We start from the raw sequence: 16169 nt of genomic DNA, 5'->3' as shown, positions 1-16169 counted from the left end.
TTCCCCCCCCAGGGTTGCAAACTTGGGGGGGGGGGGGGCTTTTAAGATACTCCATTCGCACTACAAAATCGAAAGAAAGTTAAAACATATTTCATTACAAATTCAAAGTAAGAATCATGTTTGTAGATGCAAAAAATTCATATATGCATACATTAATTAAATTAAGGGTCCACATGCCAAGCAATACAGGTTGTACTACAATGATCTAATTTGTTATTTGTAGATAAATTGGAGGATAGTTTTTCTAGGTTGCTCAACATGTTTCTCCGCTTCCCAGCTTCCTCAGGAAGACTTCAAAAGCCTAGAATACTGCAATTTATGGACCAAAACATCGGAGACCGACTCCCGTGGAGGGGTGCAACGAAGGCAAACCCAGACCACCCACACATCGCGAGGACTCCACTGCATCCACCGCCAGCAACTCCGTTGTTTCAGTCCATCTTGCTGGCTGGTCCATAAGTTGTAGTATTCTGGACTTTTTTAGTCTTCCTGGGGGAAGCCAGAAAGTGGCGAAACATGTTCAGGAACCTAGAAAAACTATAATCCCCCGAATGTCCACAAATAACAATTAGATCATTGTAGTACAACCTGCATTGCTTGGCATGTGGACCTTTAATGTATTGATATGAATTTTTTGTATTTACAAATATGTTTTTTACTCTAAATTTGTAGTAAAATATGTTTCAACTTTTTATCAATTTTGTAGTGAGAACTGAGTATCTTTCAAAGCCCCCTTCTCCCAAGGTTCTGCATACCTGGGTGAGGCAAAATCTCTGTTTTTTTTTTTTGATAGGTTAAGGATAGTTGTAGTTAAGAACCCCTCAAATGTTCTCTCTCCCTTATCCACAATACTCAACTCCCTCGAGATCCCATTTCTCTAAAGACGAAGACTAAAGCTTGCAATACTTGGCTCGGATTTCGCCCAGTTCAGTAGGAATTGGCTGACATTCCAGCCGTTTATGGATAGCTGTGGGTGGCCCTGCAAGGCTAAGCTTTTTGCTGCCCCACCGTCCCATAGGTGCCACAGATTCCATGGTGCATGCAGCAGGGTAAAAAGAATAAACTGTAACAAAAAATAGAGTAGTCCACTAGCATATGTGCATAAGTTCAAGTCTGTTATTTTTTGCCATTTCCCATTATCATCATATATGCACTAGGTTGTGTTGTAGGCTGTGGTGCATGTGGGCTGATGACACAGTAAAAGCTTATACTACAGTAGGTCACATGCCATCTAGATTTTCCTTAAAACTGATCTGTTAGATCATCAACGTTTAGTGATAAGGCCCTGTTCACACGTAGGAGACAGCGTTTTTGCGCGTTTTTGCGCGTATTTGCACGCTTTTGTGCATGCGCTTACATTAAGTTGTGTGTTTTGCAAGCAGATTGCGACACATTGATGTATATGGGCAAACGTGAGTAAAATGTGCGCACAAATAGTTGCGTTGCACATCTCCAAACATTGCCTTTTTACGATTTAAATAATTTTTATTTAGTTTTTGGTAGTACAACAAACGTTGCCTTTTTAAGTCTATGAGAACAAAATGAACTGTAAGCTGCCAAAAAAAGAAGCCTGTGTACTTTTTCAAATGACGGGTGTTTTTCTAAGTGCAAAACTATGCTCAGGTGTGATCAGAGGCTATAGAAATACATTTCTTGTCCAGAGTGTTTGTGTGCACAGATACACACGACAAAAAGCCTAGGTGTGAACAGGGCCTAATAATGTAGCCTAAGGGCCTATCAGAGTTGATATACATTTAATTAATTGTTTGAGTCCCCACAATACATTGTTATAAGTAAAGAGACATGGACATAGTGTTTATTCTTGCAGAGACCGAAGAATGGGGTTGTCTTTGCAAATACTATACTACAAGGGTTAGTTAGTTTACATTTACTCCTGGATCAATTAAATAATTTTAAAAGATGTTAAATGAGCAATTGTATTTTTATTTTATTTATACTTGCGTATTGTCTCCCATACGACCATGTTTCCTCGAAAATAAGACCTAGTACTATTTTGGGAAATTGCTAAAATATAATACCTACCCCGAAAATAAGACCTAGTTTTGATCATTCCCAGGGCCGGTGGTGGCATAACGGGGAATTTGAAGAGCTGCGGGGGAGAATCAGAGGTGGCAACGAAGCCATCGCTTGAGGAAGCGAGGCGGCAGCGGAGGGAGCAGAGCCACATAAGCAGATGCTTCCTCCATAGCGCCGGCTCCTGTCACAGGCGGAGTAATACCAAATGCACTCCGCCTGTCAGCAATCGATAGTGAAAGCGCCAGCGATTGGTTAACAAATTGCTCTTGGAAAGCTACGGCACCCCTGATTGCCTTGATCACCATATTTTTGTACATGAATTCATGTAGACTGTTGTACATGAATAAGTGTGGATTGTTGTACATTTAATATATGAGTATGTGTTGCTGTGCCGCTTAGTTTTCAAGCAACCCCAAATGCACTTATCGATAAAAATGTTCTTCATTACAGTGTCTGTTTTAAATTGGGATTTTTCTAGGCTGCTAGTTTTAAGAAACTTCTTCATGCTAGTATTTTAAGCCTGGTAGCTGATAGTTCTTCATTTGTATAAACAATTACGTACAGCCCTCCCTAGAGCCATTGGCTGTGTGGCGGCTGGAAGGAGGGCAGCATCTGCTGTCGCTGCAGCATGTTCTTCTTCCATGTCTAGCTGTGCCACTGCACCTCATTAACCTCATCTGCTAGTAACACAGGTCAGTTTGTATGCTGATGAGAGCCATAATTATCAGTTAGTGTGTGTGTGCACTTTAAAATGTGGTAATCCTGTTAAGCTTGCAGTTACATATGCTGATAGAATGAGATGATTTCAAACAGTTCATTGCAAAACACTATTGCTCCTTACGTTCCTCTCCTCCTTTTCATTTGTTCTGTATCTACTTTCTTTCTGACTTTTTTCTTTTTTCTTTTACTAGGATTGTGGAAGCTATCCAGGATTTGTGACAATATTAAGGGCATCAAATTTTGATGGTGGTAACAAGGCTGATCAGCTGGATTATGAGAACTTCCGTCATGTGGTTCACAAATGGCATTATAAATTAACAAAGGTAACCTTCAGCTTTAAAAATTACGAAAGCTCTACTTCTTGCTTTCCTTACTTTACTTGGTGTTCATTGATAAAGCCCCAATCTCCCATTGTTAAATTTAGTATGTCTATAGCCAAAACTTTTTCCTTTCTCATCCATTGAGGACACAGGAAGCCTTTCACCTTAAGGTTTTACTGCTGCCTATAGGAGGATTGTACACAAGCAAACAAAACGAAACCGTAGGCCAGACCGGATAAACCTTCCTAGTACCAGGATGCCTCAGTTGTGCTCACGATTGAGTGCTCACGTCTTAAGTTTTACCAAGTGGAAGTTCAGGCCTTATCTGATGACAGCTTTGGTCGTAAGGCCCTTCAGTTTGCTCTTTGAGCTGCAGGCAGTCCCCAGTTTTCTGTTTCCTTTGCCTGTTCACATTTGTTTGCTGTGTTTCCCACCCCTTAGCTGGACTGCTTTTGGACGTCCTGAAGAGGAAAGGATTCCGGTGTCGCTCAACGGACATGAAAGAAAATGGTATTTTTGTACTCCCCTTGAAATCCTTTTCTTGAAGTCCATTGAGGGGCACGGACACTGTTTTATGATCATGCTTTTGCTACTGCTCGGCAACAAAGTTGAAGCATGCTGGTGGTCGGAGGGATTATCCTTGGCTGGACTAAAGGTTTTTTTCTTTGCCAGTTTGCAATCCCCCTGTAGTTGGTAGTGCAACCTGAAGGTGAAATACCTCATGCGTCCCTTTAATCAACGCCAAGAAAATAATTTTATAGTGAGTACATTAATCCTGTTTTGGGCTTCAGGTATACTTCAAAGAAATCATTCACTTTTTTATCATCTCCTTCCGCTAGTTAAGGAAAACACTGGTCTAGCTTCTTTTTTTGTGTTTTGTATGTTTAATACATCTATGTATCTATTTGTAAATGTTCTTTGTTATAAATTTGTAAAACGATGCTTTTCAATGTATGTCACTATAGTTTTATAACTGAGTAATCTATAAGTGCTTTTAAATGCAAATATACAGCATCCAAGCATTTCCGTAATGCTCCAGTCCACCACATCCCTTCCTCATTTTATGTAATCTGTTGATCTGAAGAGGGTGAAGAGCTACCTTAGAACACACCCATTACATGTCCCTTGCTCTCCCACATACTGAAAGCCTCTATTTGGAAATTTCTCTAGCAATTAATCTGATTCAAACTTACTGTGGAAGTTTGAATGTGATTTGGTTATACAAGAAGCAGAGTGAGAAAATTAGACTGGATTCAAGAAGCACCCTCCCAGCATGCTACAGGAGAGTTGGCTGAGATTATACCTACTCATATTTAAAGTGACACTAAACTTAGGAGTTACATTTTAAAAATTCAAGTTTCTTAACTAGTAACCAAAATGTAGCCTGTTTGTGTATCATATTATCTCTGAATTGGTGCTGGCCCTCCTTCCTTCTGGAGGGTGGCTACCTTTTGTTCCCCATGGTCCCTGTGTGTGTTGTAAAGTAGCCACCACTCCAAGCTCACTCCTGTGATGGATCTACAGTCTCATGTCTAGTTTAATAATTTGTATCGGGATTGTAGTCCATCACAGGGGTGAGCTTGCAGTGGTGACTACTTTACAACACACACAGGGACCATGGTGAACAAAAGTAGCCACTCTCCAGAAGAAAGGACAGTGTGTGCACAAATTCAGAGATGGTTTGAGGATCTACAGCTGAGAGATACACAAATATGGTACAGTATAAATAGTTAAGGTATTTAAATGCACTTTTAAGATTTAACTCCTGAGTTTAGTGTCATTTTAAGTAAAATGATTGAACTTTCTGATTTTGCTTGCTGCAGGGTTTTCTTGATTGTAAAATCTTAACTCATTGCTGTATATCAGGTTTCCCTTAGGCAAAAGTGACAAAGGCCCTCTGTCTCATAAGAAAAAACTAAATGAAGAGAAAACTGGTACACAGCTGATTTTGTTGGGGAGTACAGGTTGTAATCTTCCATGTGGGTCATGTCCATCTTCTTTCAAACAGCTACAACCATTGAATCTTGTTTTGCAGGCTTCAGTTCATTGCCTTGAAACTGGCGAGTTTACACACATCAGGAATATTCTTATTGTGCTCACTAAAATATTACCATGGTATCCCAAAGTCTTTAATCTGGGACAAGCTCTGGAGCGCAGAGTGCACAAAATCTGTCAAGAGGAGAAGGAGAAACGACCTGATCTTTATGCATTGGCCATGGGGTAAAGATTAGATTAGAGAAAGGAACTCTCTAATCTAGAAAAATCATTTTTAATCATTTATGAATGCTGTTGTCAATTTTTTTATTTTTTTTAAATTTTTTTTAGTTTTATATATAGATCTTGGCAAGCTTTGTTTTCTAGAGACCAATCTGACCAGGCAACACTTATGTAGGGACTGCATCTATTAAATATTACCAGTAATCAGGCTCCCTTATGACATTGGGACTAAATGCCTGAAATATTGCAGTAACTGATATTTTATGTAGGAAAGCACCTACCTAGAATTTCTGGTAAGCTTCTAAAAATTCATATAGAACAGCTGTAGCTAATGGAATTGGATGTTTTGAGTTTGTTCTCGAGAGTGCCTAAAATTGTATTTTAGTCCCATATCAAATTTTAGAGAGCAATTCGTTCTTCACTACTTAAAATTCTATGTTGCATACCTTTTTAATCCTGAATAGAGTTGCTTTTTGTTTTACAATGTTTTATATGAAATACTTCAGATAGATTGATATAATTGCTGTACACAGTGATTCAGAACATGTGTACTCTTGTGGGTGCTTTCCATCTTAAAGGTACCATTTAAGTTTAAAAAAGAGGCAATAATTTATCACAAAGCTTCACAGGAATTACAGTATATTTGTGCCATTTCCTGCTATATTTAACACTTTGTGCGAATTGCAGCTACTCTGGACAGTTGAAAAGCAGGAAACCTTTCATGGTACCCGAGAATGAATTTCATCACAAAGATCCTCCTGCCAGGAGTGCCATTCCAGCTCCAGCACAGAATGGTCCGGGTACAGTCAGTCAATCTGCGTCAGTCATGGTAAACGCAACTAAGCCTGAAGAAAGCACTGCTGAGGATGCTGGTTAGTAATGGTATTCTGAATCTTTAAATTGACACTGAACTCAGGAGTTAAATCTTAAAAATGATTTCAACTACCTTAACTATTAACAAAAATGTAGCTTATTTGTGTATCACTCGGCTGTAGATCCTCAAATCATATCTGAATATGTGCAGACACTGTCCTTCCTTCTGGAGGGTGGCTACTTTTGTTCCCCATGGTCCCTGTGTGGACCATGGGGGAACAAAAGTACTATAGCTCCAGGCTCACTCCTGTGATAGACTAAAATCTCATGTTTAGTTTACTAATACACATTGAGATTGAGTCCGTCACAGGAGCGAGCTTGGAGTAGTGGCTACTTTGCAACACACGCAGGGACCATGGAGAAGAAAAAGTAGCCACCCTCCAGAAGGAAGGACTGTGTCAGCATGAATTCAGATATGATTTGAGGTTCCACAGCTGAGTGATGCACAAGTAAGGTACAGAATTGTTAAGATTTAACTCCTGAGTTTACTCTGTCATATACATTTTTGATATAAATATTAGGCTTCTTACTATCTCCAGTTTTCATAGGTCATATATTTTTGTGTTAATTGTAGCTTTTAAAGCTGTTCAGTATGTAATTGTGCTTATTTTTTTCAAATAGAAAAATTAAAAGACAAATCTCAGAGTGCTGCAAAAGTTGTTACCAAGACTGGTAGTGCAACACCAAAAGTTACTACAAACAATGGAAACAGCTCCTCAAACAGGTATGTATTCTGTACATTGTTCAGTGGTCTGTTATATAGGTATAACAACCTTGGGCTAAACCTGTGGCCTTTTGGTACTTATTGTTCAGTCTTCAGGCTGCTGCAGCAAGTAGTCAATGTTTTTTTGTTTTTTTTGCATAGGTGCTTATGCAGACCTAACTAGCATTGGGACCTGTAACTGTATGAGAGGTGTTCCTGGGCTATGACATGGAGAAAACCTGGGAAGGGTTGCTTTATTCTTCTCTCAGGCCTGTGCTAATGAGAATGGAGAAAGAGCTTTCTCCATGGCAGCATATATGCACTACAAAAAATTAATGTGGATAAACAAAAATGTATTTACATACATACTAACTTCTGCTAATGAAGTGCTTTAGATTAATTTGTTCTTCTTTTTTCTTTTTTTAAATCATTCGCTGCTCACTGCATTTTCTCTTTCTGTATTGGTTTTCTCTGTTTTAATAATGCATCATACTGTGGGTAATATCAACATTTGTAATGTTTTTTGCCCTTCCCTGTCCAAATATATGAATTAAAGGAGAATTATGGGGTTAAGGCTTTTCCCCATAGTTCTCCTTAGGGTAACGGGAGGACACAAACTAGCGTCCTCCCGTCACCCTAAGCTCAGTATACCGCGAGCTACAGCTCGTGGTATACTGAGACGCCACAGTATACCGCAAGCTACTGCTCGTGGTATACCGAGACGCTGAAGCGGATCCTGACAATTATGTCTGGATCCAACCAGCTGTTAAAAGAAGTAGCAGTGTTAGCAGACTGTAGGTCTGCTTTAAAGTTTATGTAAACCTTAACAATTAACTTCTCTCATTTGCTCTCTTTTGGTCTGTAAATTAAAGATTGAAAGCATTTTGTTTGAATTGTACGCTAAGTGCAGACAATGCCTGTTCATCCTGCTATAAATCTGGTGAACTGACAAGGTGTGCGCTTTGCATATGTGATGAGCATTGTTTCCAGTTCTCTCTGTGAACACTACATCCCCCAGTGTTATGGCAAAAGAGTGGTGTTCTGTAGTCCTAACCACTTCCTTCCTAGGTTGACAACGCTGCTCCTCCATAAAGTACAGTGAGTGAGTGTCACCCTAGGATAGAAAGTGTGTTACTGGCAGGATTACCAGGTGAACATAAAGGAAAAATAGCCTGAGACAATATAACTAATGTAGCTCCCAGATATAAGAACTGGTAAGCTGCAGTATATTAGTTTTGTTCTCGGGTTTAAATACACTATAATGACAACTTTAAAAATAAACTGTTTTTAATTTGAATGCCTATAGTTATTTTTAAATTCAACAATAAATCATGGTGTTACAATGCTTGGTAAAAACATATCTTGTGTAACTTGGTGTGTTTAGTTAATTTAATCATTTTTCTTTCTTTTTTTAGCAAAGTTACTAAAGAAAAAGAAGACAAAGATAAAACTGGTAAAGAAAAAGAGAAAGACAAGAAGGAGAAGACTCCAGCTGCCCCACAAGAGACCAAGGCACCAGGAAAGGATGGCAAAGATAAAACAAAGGAAGATCGGGCAAATAAAGATGAAAAGCTGAAAGACGTCAAAGACAAAACGCCGAAATCCGATAAAGAAAAGGAGAAGCTCAAAAAAGAAGAAAAATCTCAGAAGGAAGAAAAATCTAAAGCTGCTACACCTGGTACTGAGGCAAAACTGGCTGCAGAGAAGGAAAGAGAGAAGGAGCCCTCTAGAGAGCGAGATTTGTTGAAGGAGTCTAAAATAAAGGAAAGCTCTAAAGGTGGAGATAAGACAGCCGTTGCTGGGTCCTTGAAGTCGCCTGTTCCCCGATCTGACACATCGGAGTCTGAGAGGGGTAGGATATATTTATTTTTTTCACTTTATTTAATGATCTTCAAGGTTATCTTGAATCATTAGTAGTGCATCGCTGAAGGTTGATAATAATTATTGTGTATTGTTGCTTTGCTAAACATGCCAAGGATAGCTGTCGACGTAACGGCATGTCTAAAAAATATATTGAAAGTGGATCTTGCATGTAAATAAAGGACTGTTCAGTTTCTAAACCACACCCAGGTAAAATGCCAATTTGCTTGTCCAAAAACAAAAAGTCAGACATTTGAAGGAAAATCAGACTATACTTGCTTTTACACCTGGCTTCCTCCTGTGTGAAAACAGAGCATTACAAATCCTGGAAGCAAATGCTTCATCATTTGCCATGGGCAGAGCCAGTGGTGTATGTTAGATTTATTTAACTTTTATCCTAATTTTTATTATATATATATTCTGTGTTTTACATGGGGAGGTGGGGGTTTAAAAGATAAGTGGACCACAATTTTGTGCAAAAATTGAAACTTAATTGAGCTTTCCATGTTGTCCCAGATAAAACATCCCACCACCACCCTTCCCGTCTAGATACAAAACATGAGCTTGTGCAGAGGGCACAGACACTTTGACCTATAAAGGCTTAAGCTTAAGTTTCATCCTTAGAATTGGTAACCCCATGAAATTGGGTGCCAAAAAGTGCTGCAGGTTTAACCTTTGGTTAGCGGTTACATTATTATTATCAGGCACTTTGACCTATAAAGATTTAACCTTTTAAGCCGAATTTCAGTCCCTTTAAACCCAATCTGATTTGGTTTTCTTTTTTTTTTCAGGTTAGGTTACTTTGTTCTAAAGATACTTTCACCTGACCTTTTTATAATTACATTTAGGTTTTATTTGGGAATAGCTGGTTCACTTACACATCTTTTACTTTTGTTTTTTTTTACAGAACAAAAACGACGCAAAATTGATACGCATTCTTCTCCATCACATTCCTCAGCAGTAAAGGTTAGTATAGCATGAGGAAGGCTGTATCCATAATAGGCTGACCTGTGTGGAACACAAGAGTCCATCTTCCTTCAAGTTGGGTGCCAATAGTCTGCTGGAAAATCGCTGGAGATTTTTTTTGTTCCCTTTTTCTTTTTGTTATTTTGTATTTTGAAATTGCCGTGTATGGACTCTATTTTTTACAAAGTATTTTTCTAAAATGAGTAATAAAAAGCTCAATCTTCAAGGACCTAGCAGATGTATTTATATTTTGTACATAGAGTGAAGATTTGTGCAAGAGAGCTTGTTCCAAAGTGCCTCAATATTTCTAAGCAGTCATTTTTTTTCATTCTGTAATTGAGCGAATTGGCTACAAGCAAACCTTCAAGATAAGCCGTGGAAAGTTATTTTTTTGGGTAATTTTTTTTTTTTTGTTGTGGAAGAAAGCACGGAAGATGATGATTGAATCCCGTGAGAATATAAAGGGTATCTCCTGCATTACTCAGAGCTTCATCTGCCGAAATGTGCCTTCTAGGATGGGATCCTGAATTGGTTCTGCCGTAAAGTCTGATGATCGATCCAAGTGCCTGTCGTAGCTGTGCAATATGAAAAAGCATGCAGATTCTTAGTCGTATTCTGGGAAGTTTTATAATAACCCCATTACCTGATCCCTGCATTACCATTAAAGCAGATTTGGCAGCTGTATAATCATCTTCTCACCATTCGAAGAGCAGTACCTTGGCCGTCAAGGATCATTATGTCAAGTGCATAGGCTGCAGTGAAGACTAAGGGTGGCAAAATCCATGCACCCTTTGCTCCTAATACTGTTTGATGCTCCGTGTCATTAGGATCTATTTTTATATATTTTTCTTCCCTACTCTGATGAGCCACTAAAACTGTAAGTGCCCCACTTCTGTCCAGGAACATGGATTACCAAGATGTGCCTTGAAACGGTCATGGGATTCAGCACTTTTTGCATTTTTGTTTTTTCTCTTTTGCTATTTTGGTAAGGTAATATGGTTTGACAGAACACACTTGATTACACATTGGACTTCTAGAGACAATATCACATTGCACATTTAATTTAATTTAGTAAATTTTAAAACCTCAACGTTGGCTACCCAATGAAACTGGGTGCCAAAGAGTGCTGCAGTTTAACCTTTGTTAGCTTTTATGTTCCAACTTTTTGTTTCTTTTTTTTTTAGATTATACACACTTCTTTTATTACATTATATTTCCTTTTTTCTTTTCTAAATAATGGTACACAATTTTATTTCTGTGTAATGCATAGTTTAGTTGTTTCATGATTAGTATTTAGCTGTTTCCATGTTGATTTTCTTTGTTCAGTATTAACAGCATCAAAAGATTTATTCCCTCCCCCCTCAAAGGAGTAGCTGTATTGTCTCAAGGTCACAACCATGGCCCTGGTTACTGACAACTATGCCAGCTTACGTGTCATCTCCATTCATTTTCTACAGGACGGCCTCATTGAATTTAAGGATTCTTCAACAAAGGTTTGGACTGCTTCTATCTATTGAATTATTTAATGTTGATATAGTTTTATCAGTGTAAGAGATGTCTGTCGTGGTTTATATGGACGTTCAACTATGCAATATATTTGAATATATAGATTTATATTACAGCATAGAGAGTGGTATTTCTTTTTTCTATTAAATACACTTTACAGTGTAACTGAAATTATTCACTAAAAGCCCACCTCTTCTAGTTAACTCTGTTTGACACGCTGTCACAGGAGGCTGATCGAACAGTGTAGGGAGGAGAGCTCAGCCTCCTGTGACAGTGCGGGCCGTCTCCGCCCACACACACTGCTCTGCCGGACTGTGATAGGAGGCTGAGCGGTGTGGGAGGGGAGACGCCGGCCACTCGCAGCGCTCGGCTGGCTGTCACTTTCTCTTCTCCCCGCTGGGACACAGAGCAGCGCCGAGCATGGGAGGAAAGAAAGCAGGGATGCGCCGATGTATCGGCAACATAATGCCACTTTCGGCATTTAGCCAAAAGTGCCATTTTCAGGCCGATTTATATCGGTGCATCCCTAATAAATATTGCAGCAATCTGATAGAATCTGCTGTATGCACTTGTCTAATCTGAGATCTGCTTATTTGGGAGCGGTGTCTAGAAGGGGTTTTTGTGTATAATTTCTATTACACTTTAAGGAAAATTCAGTTGTTGTTGGGCTTTGAAATTTTATCTCCACAACAAGCTCGTATTCGTAGATTTGTAAGAGGATCTGGTGGTCCCAAATCCTCCTTTTAGCCCTTGCCTTTCAAACCTCATTCTAATTCAAGCTTTCCCTTGTAATTTAAATATAACTGCCACTGGCGTAGTTACCACAGAGCACTGCAATAGCTTGTTTGTTTTATTGCGTGTTGGAATAAATATACATCTGGGCGTACATTACGGCTGGTAACGGAAGGGTGAGAAAATTTTACCTCTGCTGTTTGAGCTAAGAAAAAATTGGGATTAGGCGCTGTATTACACCTGCGCCTAATCCCATACAACCCTAATATTTTATCCTTTTTGTGGTTGGATTTGTTCAAGATGACTTGTACATTTCCCAATGTTTTTTTATTTTTTTTAAATGCTGCAAATCTTGAAAATCCACTGTTCGTAACTTCCTGTTTTAAGGTGACATCATAGTGCCTTTGCTGCTCTGAAATCCCAAGCAGTGTGCCAGCCCTGCTGGAGTTCTCCATTGCTGTACTCAGGATCCACTGATTACTGTTGCATTGCTTTAATGTCTCCAATGCAAAAAAATGCGCTTTTGAAAATTATTTTGATCAGCATATCAACCGACAGTTGTAGCATATTGGAATTCAAGGCAGAAGGTACATTTTTCAGGGTAAAGATTATCCACGGTTCACCTTTATTATATTCTCCATATGACAGGAAATGTTCACTTTGCGGATATAGGTCCTCTTTAAATACATCAGACAAAAAGTTTTCTTTAGCTCTTGGCGCTAATGGCTGGCAGCTGAACAATCCACTTGCTGTTGCACACTCAAAGTTTTCAACAGTTTATCACAGTTTTTCACACAGACTTGAGGGGCAGCTCATCTGAAGCTCTGGGGCTTCTACCACGAACATAGAAAACAAAAGGGAACAGAGCGCCACCTCCGTGTGTAAAATCGTTTATTACAATAAATAAAACAAAGGATATAGGTTCTCGCAAACAAACGTTTTCATCAGGCTTTAACAACAAACGAGAGGCCACACTGTCAACCCAACATGGTATCCCCCCGACTATGTAACACGGTAGCCTCTGGTCACATCACCGACCACCGACCGCAGTCAGCCAAAATTGACGTGTTTCAGGGGCAAGCCCCCTTCATCACGATGATTCTGATAATAAACGATTTTACACACGGAGGTGGCACCCTGTTCCCTTTTTGTTCTCTTTTAAATACATGTATATGACCTCCTTTTACCTGCCACAAATATTACTAATTTTGTATCCACTCCTGTTAGTGAACATGCCAGGAGGACACACACCCTATTGTGTCACTTTTTTGCTCAATAAACTGTATAAGAGCATTATTTGAGCGCTGAGGTTATGCCTGTGCTCTTCCCTTCCTGTACGCTGCCTAAACACTTCCTCTTCCTGCCCCTGGTGCCTGGAAACATTTTAGTCCAACAGAATTGGTAATAGAAGTGCTGAAATACAAGTTTCTCCTCTATGGATGCAGAGAAGTATGCTCCTCTGATTCCTCCACCTGCGTGAATGTAACCTTGCTTAGCAAGTTTGCTACCTGTAGGGTCAAATATACCCTATTAGTGTCTGTGAAGTTTCTTATTTATCCAGGTCATGGTATATCTGTAAAAAAAATAAGTCAAGGCAACTGGACTTGCTGTATTTTTCTTGAAGGCGTTTCACTGGTCATCCGACCTGCTTTCTCAATTCAGAAAGGCCAGATATATCTTATGAGTCTTTTTGGTGTTGTTGCATTCAGAGTATGAGCTGAAGCACTTTTGTCCCATTCAAGCTTCTGTATTTAAAAAGGAATGCATAGTTCTAGGGATGCACCGATACTTTTCGAGTGCCAGTGCCGATACTTGGCATTTTAATGAGAACTACCAGGGTTGCAGCTGGGACCTGGCTCTGGTGCTCCACCACTGTCCTGAAATCATTAGTCTGTATTGTTTTAGAAAAACTGTCACATGACAATAAACAAAAATGTATCAGTACTTGTACTTGCAAAACTGTGTTTATGATTATTCTCTTTGAACTGCTTTGCCACAAAACTGAGGCTTGCTGGGAGTAAGAGGGGATATACTGGGCTGGCCCACAACATTTCTGTTTGCCACTGTTGAATCCTCCTGTAGGTGGCCGTATGACCCAAAAGCCTCTAATTTACTTTCTCTCAATGGGCTCCAAGAAATTGATTTCACAGCAAGTTCAGAAATCCCATTTTTTTGAACCAATTCCGTGTGCTTTGCATGCATTTAACATGTTTAGAAGCACTTGTAAAACACAAACTACTATGCATTGAAAACACTTGTCAAAACACACCTAGAAACACAATACTATATTTAAATGGGGTCAGAAATTGTAACTTTTTTTTCTCTAGTCAGAAGAAATAACGCAGAGAATGGGTGGTAAAGCTCTCAGCCCGGAGTTCAATGCTAAATGCAAGCAACAGTAATAAATATTATCTTAGTTTGTTCAAGTACTCTTAATCTTTAAGATGGGAGCTGTATATTTGTTGCTTTATGTGCATATTTGAAAAATGCATGCTGCCTCTGCCCAAGAAATTAAAGAAGCAGTTGCTTCTCTGCTTTGACTCTGCTCTGCCTCTTTCAAACAGGGGTTAATGCAATCTGGTCTTCTATTTTTGTAAGATCAGCAGAATGTCAGCAGCTGTCATGTGTTGACCTTACGTGCGTATTTTCACCTTGCATGGAGGAGTGTATGTGGACAAATTCTAGAAGATATGTGTTTCATGAGCTTATCCTAAGCCTACATCTAAGCTGTATTTTGTTCACATTTATCATCTCGCATACATAACCATTGGGAAACGAATATATTTAGTATTTGCATTTTTAATACTTTATCAATTTGTGAATATGTTGAATCACTACATATTGCTGTACAAGCCCACATGCCGTGGTGAAAATACCAATCTCTCATAAGGCAGATTGCATCTGTCAGCTAAGGAACAATGTGCTTTACAACCCCCAAATGCAAGAAATTACAGCTCAGTTTTACCTTTTTTTTATTTATTTTTTTAATGCTCTCCGTAGAATAGGAAACGTAATGGTCTACATGCAGCTATATTTCTCCCACTTAAGCTGTCAGTACACCTACTTTAGGCTACTCACAAGATCACCTACTCTGTGGTAGGTATGCTAATGTCTGGTGATTTTGCCATTCATGGTATTGGCAAGTGCCATATGCTCTTATCTTGTAGGAAACAATGGATATGGCCTTTAGACAAATGATCCTCACACACTCACCAATGATCCTCAAACAATGGAATCTTTTCTCCTGCCCAAACTATATCACGATAAAAAATTATTAAATCTGACATTTTGACGTGATGCAAATATGCACCAGTTCCTGGCAGCAAAAGACAAACAATAGAAGGTGCAGACCAGAGCTAGCAAACATGGAAGCTGCTCACTATTTGCATTGCATGACACTCTGCATTTCAGGGTATCTGGGAGTTCTGTAGTGACTTGGAGACAGCATGCAGGCACCTGGAGGTTTGGATGTCTTACGGTTTACAAAATGTGACTCTGGTCAAAAGATTGGCTTACACAGGGTTGCTGAACATACATGAGCAGAGACCTTGGTCTGTTTTGTGTCTGCACTGAAGACAGTCCTGGCGTGTGTCAGATGAGATGGAAAGTAATGTAATGCAACTGTAGGTGGGTCAGTGGAACCTGAAGCAATGCTTGCAGGAGACAGTTGTCTTGGTATATATTTTGGTCCAAGTAACTTTGGGGTGGAAGGGATTGGTGCTTATTGGGAGCCAGATTTGTTCTCCAGGTGCCGCAATTTGTCACTTGTATGTACCAACGTATACCAATTTATTAACTGTTAGGGGGAAAAAATATTTCTGTAATTAACTATTATGAGCTCCTTTTTTTTGTGGATGTGAAATACTGTTTTGAAGGATTATGCTTTGGTAAATGTAGTCTATGCTATTTCTTTTCTGTGGATTACTTTAGGGTGATTTTCTGTTCTCTAGAATTTGTTCTGCTTTATTGTATGGAACCTTAGCCAAGACATGATTCGCACACAACAGAACACCATCTGTATGTCAAAAAAGAAAGCTTTATCTTAAAGGGAAATTGTAATGTTTTGGGATAAATGTTATTATTTTATTTTTTTCAAACAATGGGTAATCTAAAGCGATTGCAAAGCAATAACAGCTTTTGTCTTAAAGTATTTTTAAACCCAAAAACAAATTGTAATATATTGCAGCTTACCATTCCTTAGATGTATTTGCTGCATTAGTGTGTGTGTGGGGGGG

General features: G+C 39.1%; 1 protein-coding gene across 2 annotated transcripts in view; it reads left to right on the top strand.

Annotated features, from left to right (window-relative positions):
- Window positions 1–16169, top strand: part of THOC2 (THO complex 2) — a 132702-nt gene that overhangs the window by 84288 nt on the left and 32245 nt on the right. For both annotated transcript variants that reach the window (XM_018558626.1, XM_018558625.1), the window contains exons 27-33: window positions 2949–3080; window positions 5113–5297; window positions 5982–6166; window positions 6789–6891; window positions 8286–8722; window positions 9638–9696; window positions 11154–11189. In XM_018558626.1, coding sequence (XP_018414128.1) covers window positions 2949–3080; window positions 5113–5297; window positions 5982–6166; window positions 6789–6891; window positions 8286–8722; window positions 9638–9696; window positions 11154–11189 — 1137 coding nt within the window. The remainder of the gene's footprint in view (window positions 1–2948; window positions 3081–5112; window positions 5298–5981; window positions 6167–6788; window positions 6892–8285; window positions 8723–9637; window positions 9697–11153; window positions 11190–16169) is intronic.

The sequence above is a fragment of the Nanorana parkeri genome, unplaced genomic scaffold, assembly GCF_000935625.1.
Source record: "Nanorana parkeri isolate BGI_ZX_2015 unplaced genomic scaffold, ASM93562v1 scaffold349, whole genome shotgun sequence".
In the NCBI taxonomy this organism is placed as follows: domain Eukaryota; kingdom Metazoa; phylum Chordata; class Amphibia; order Anura; family Dicroglossidae; genus Nanorana; species Nanorana parkeri.
This window is presented reverse-complemented; position numbering and strand designations above follow the sequence as displayed.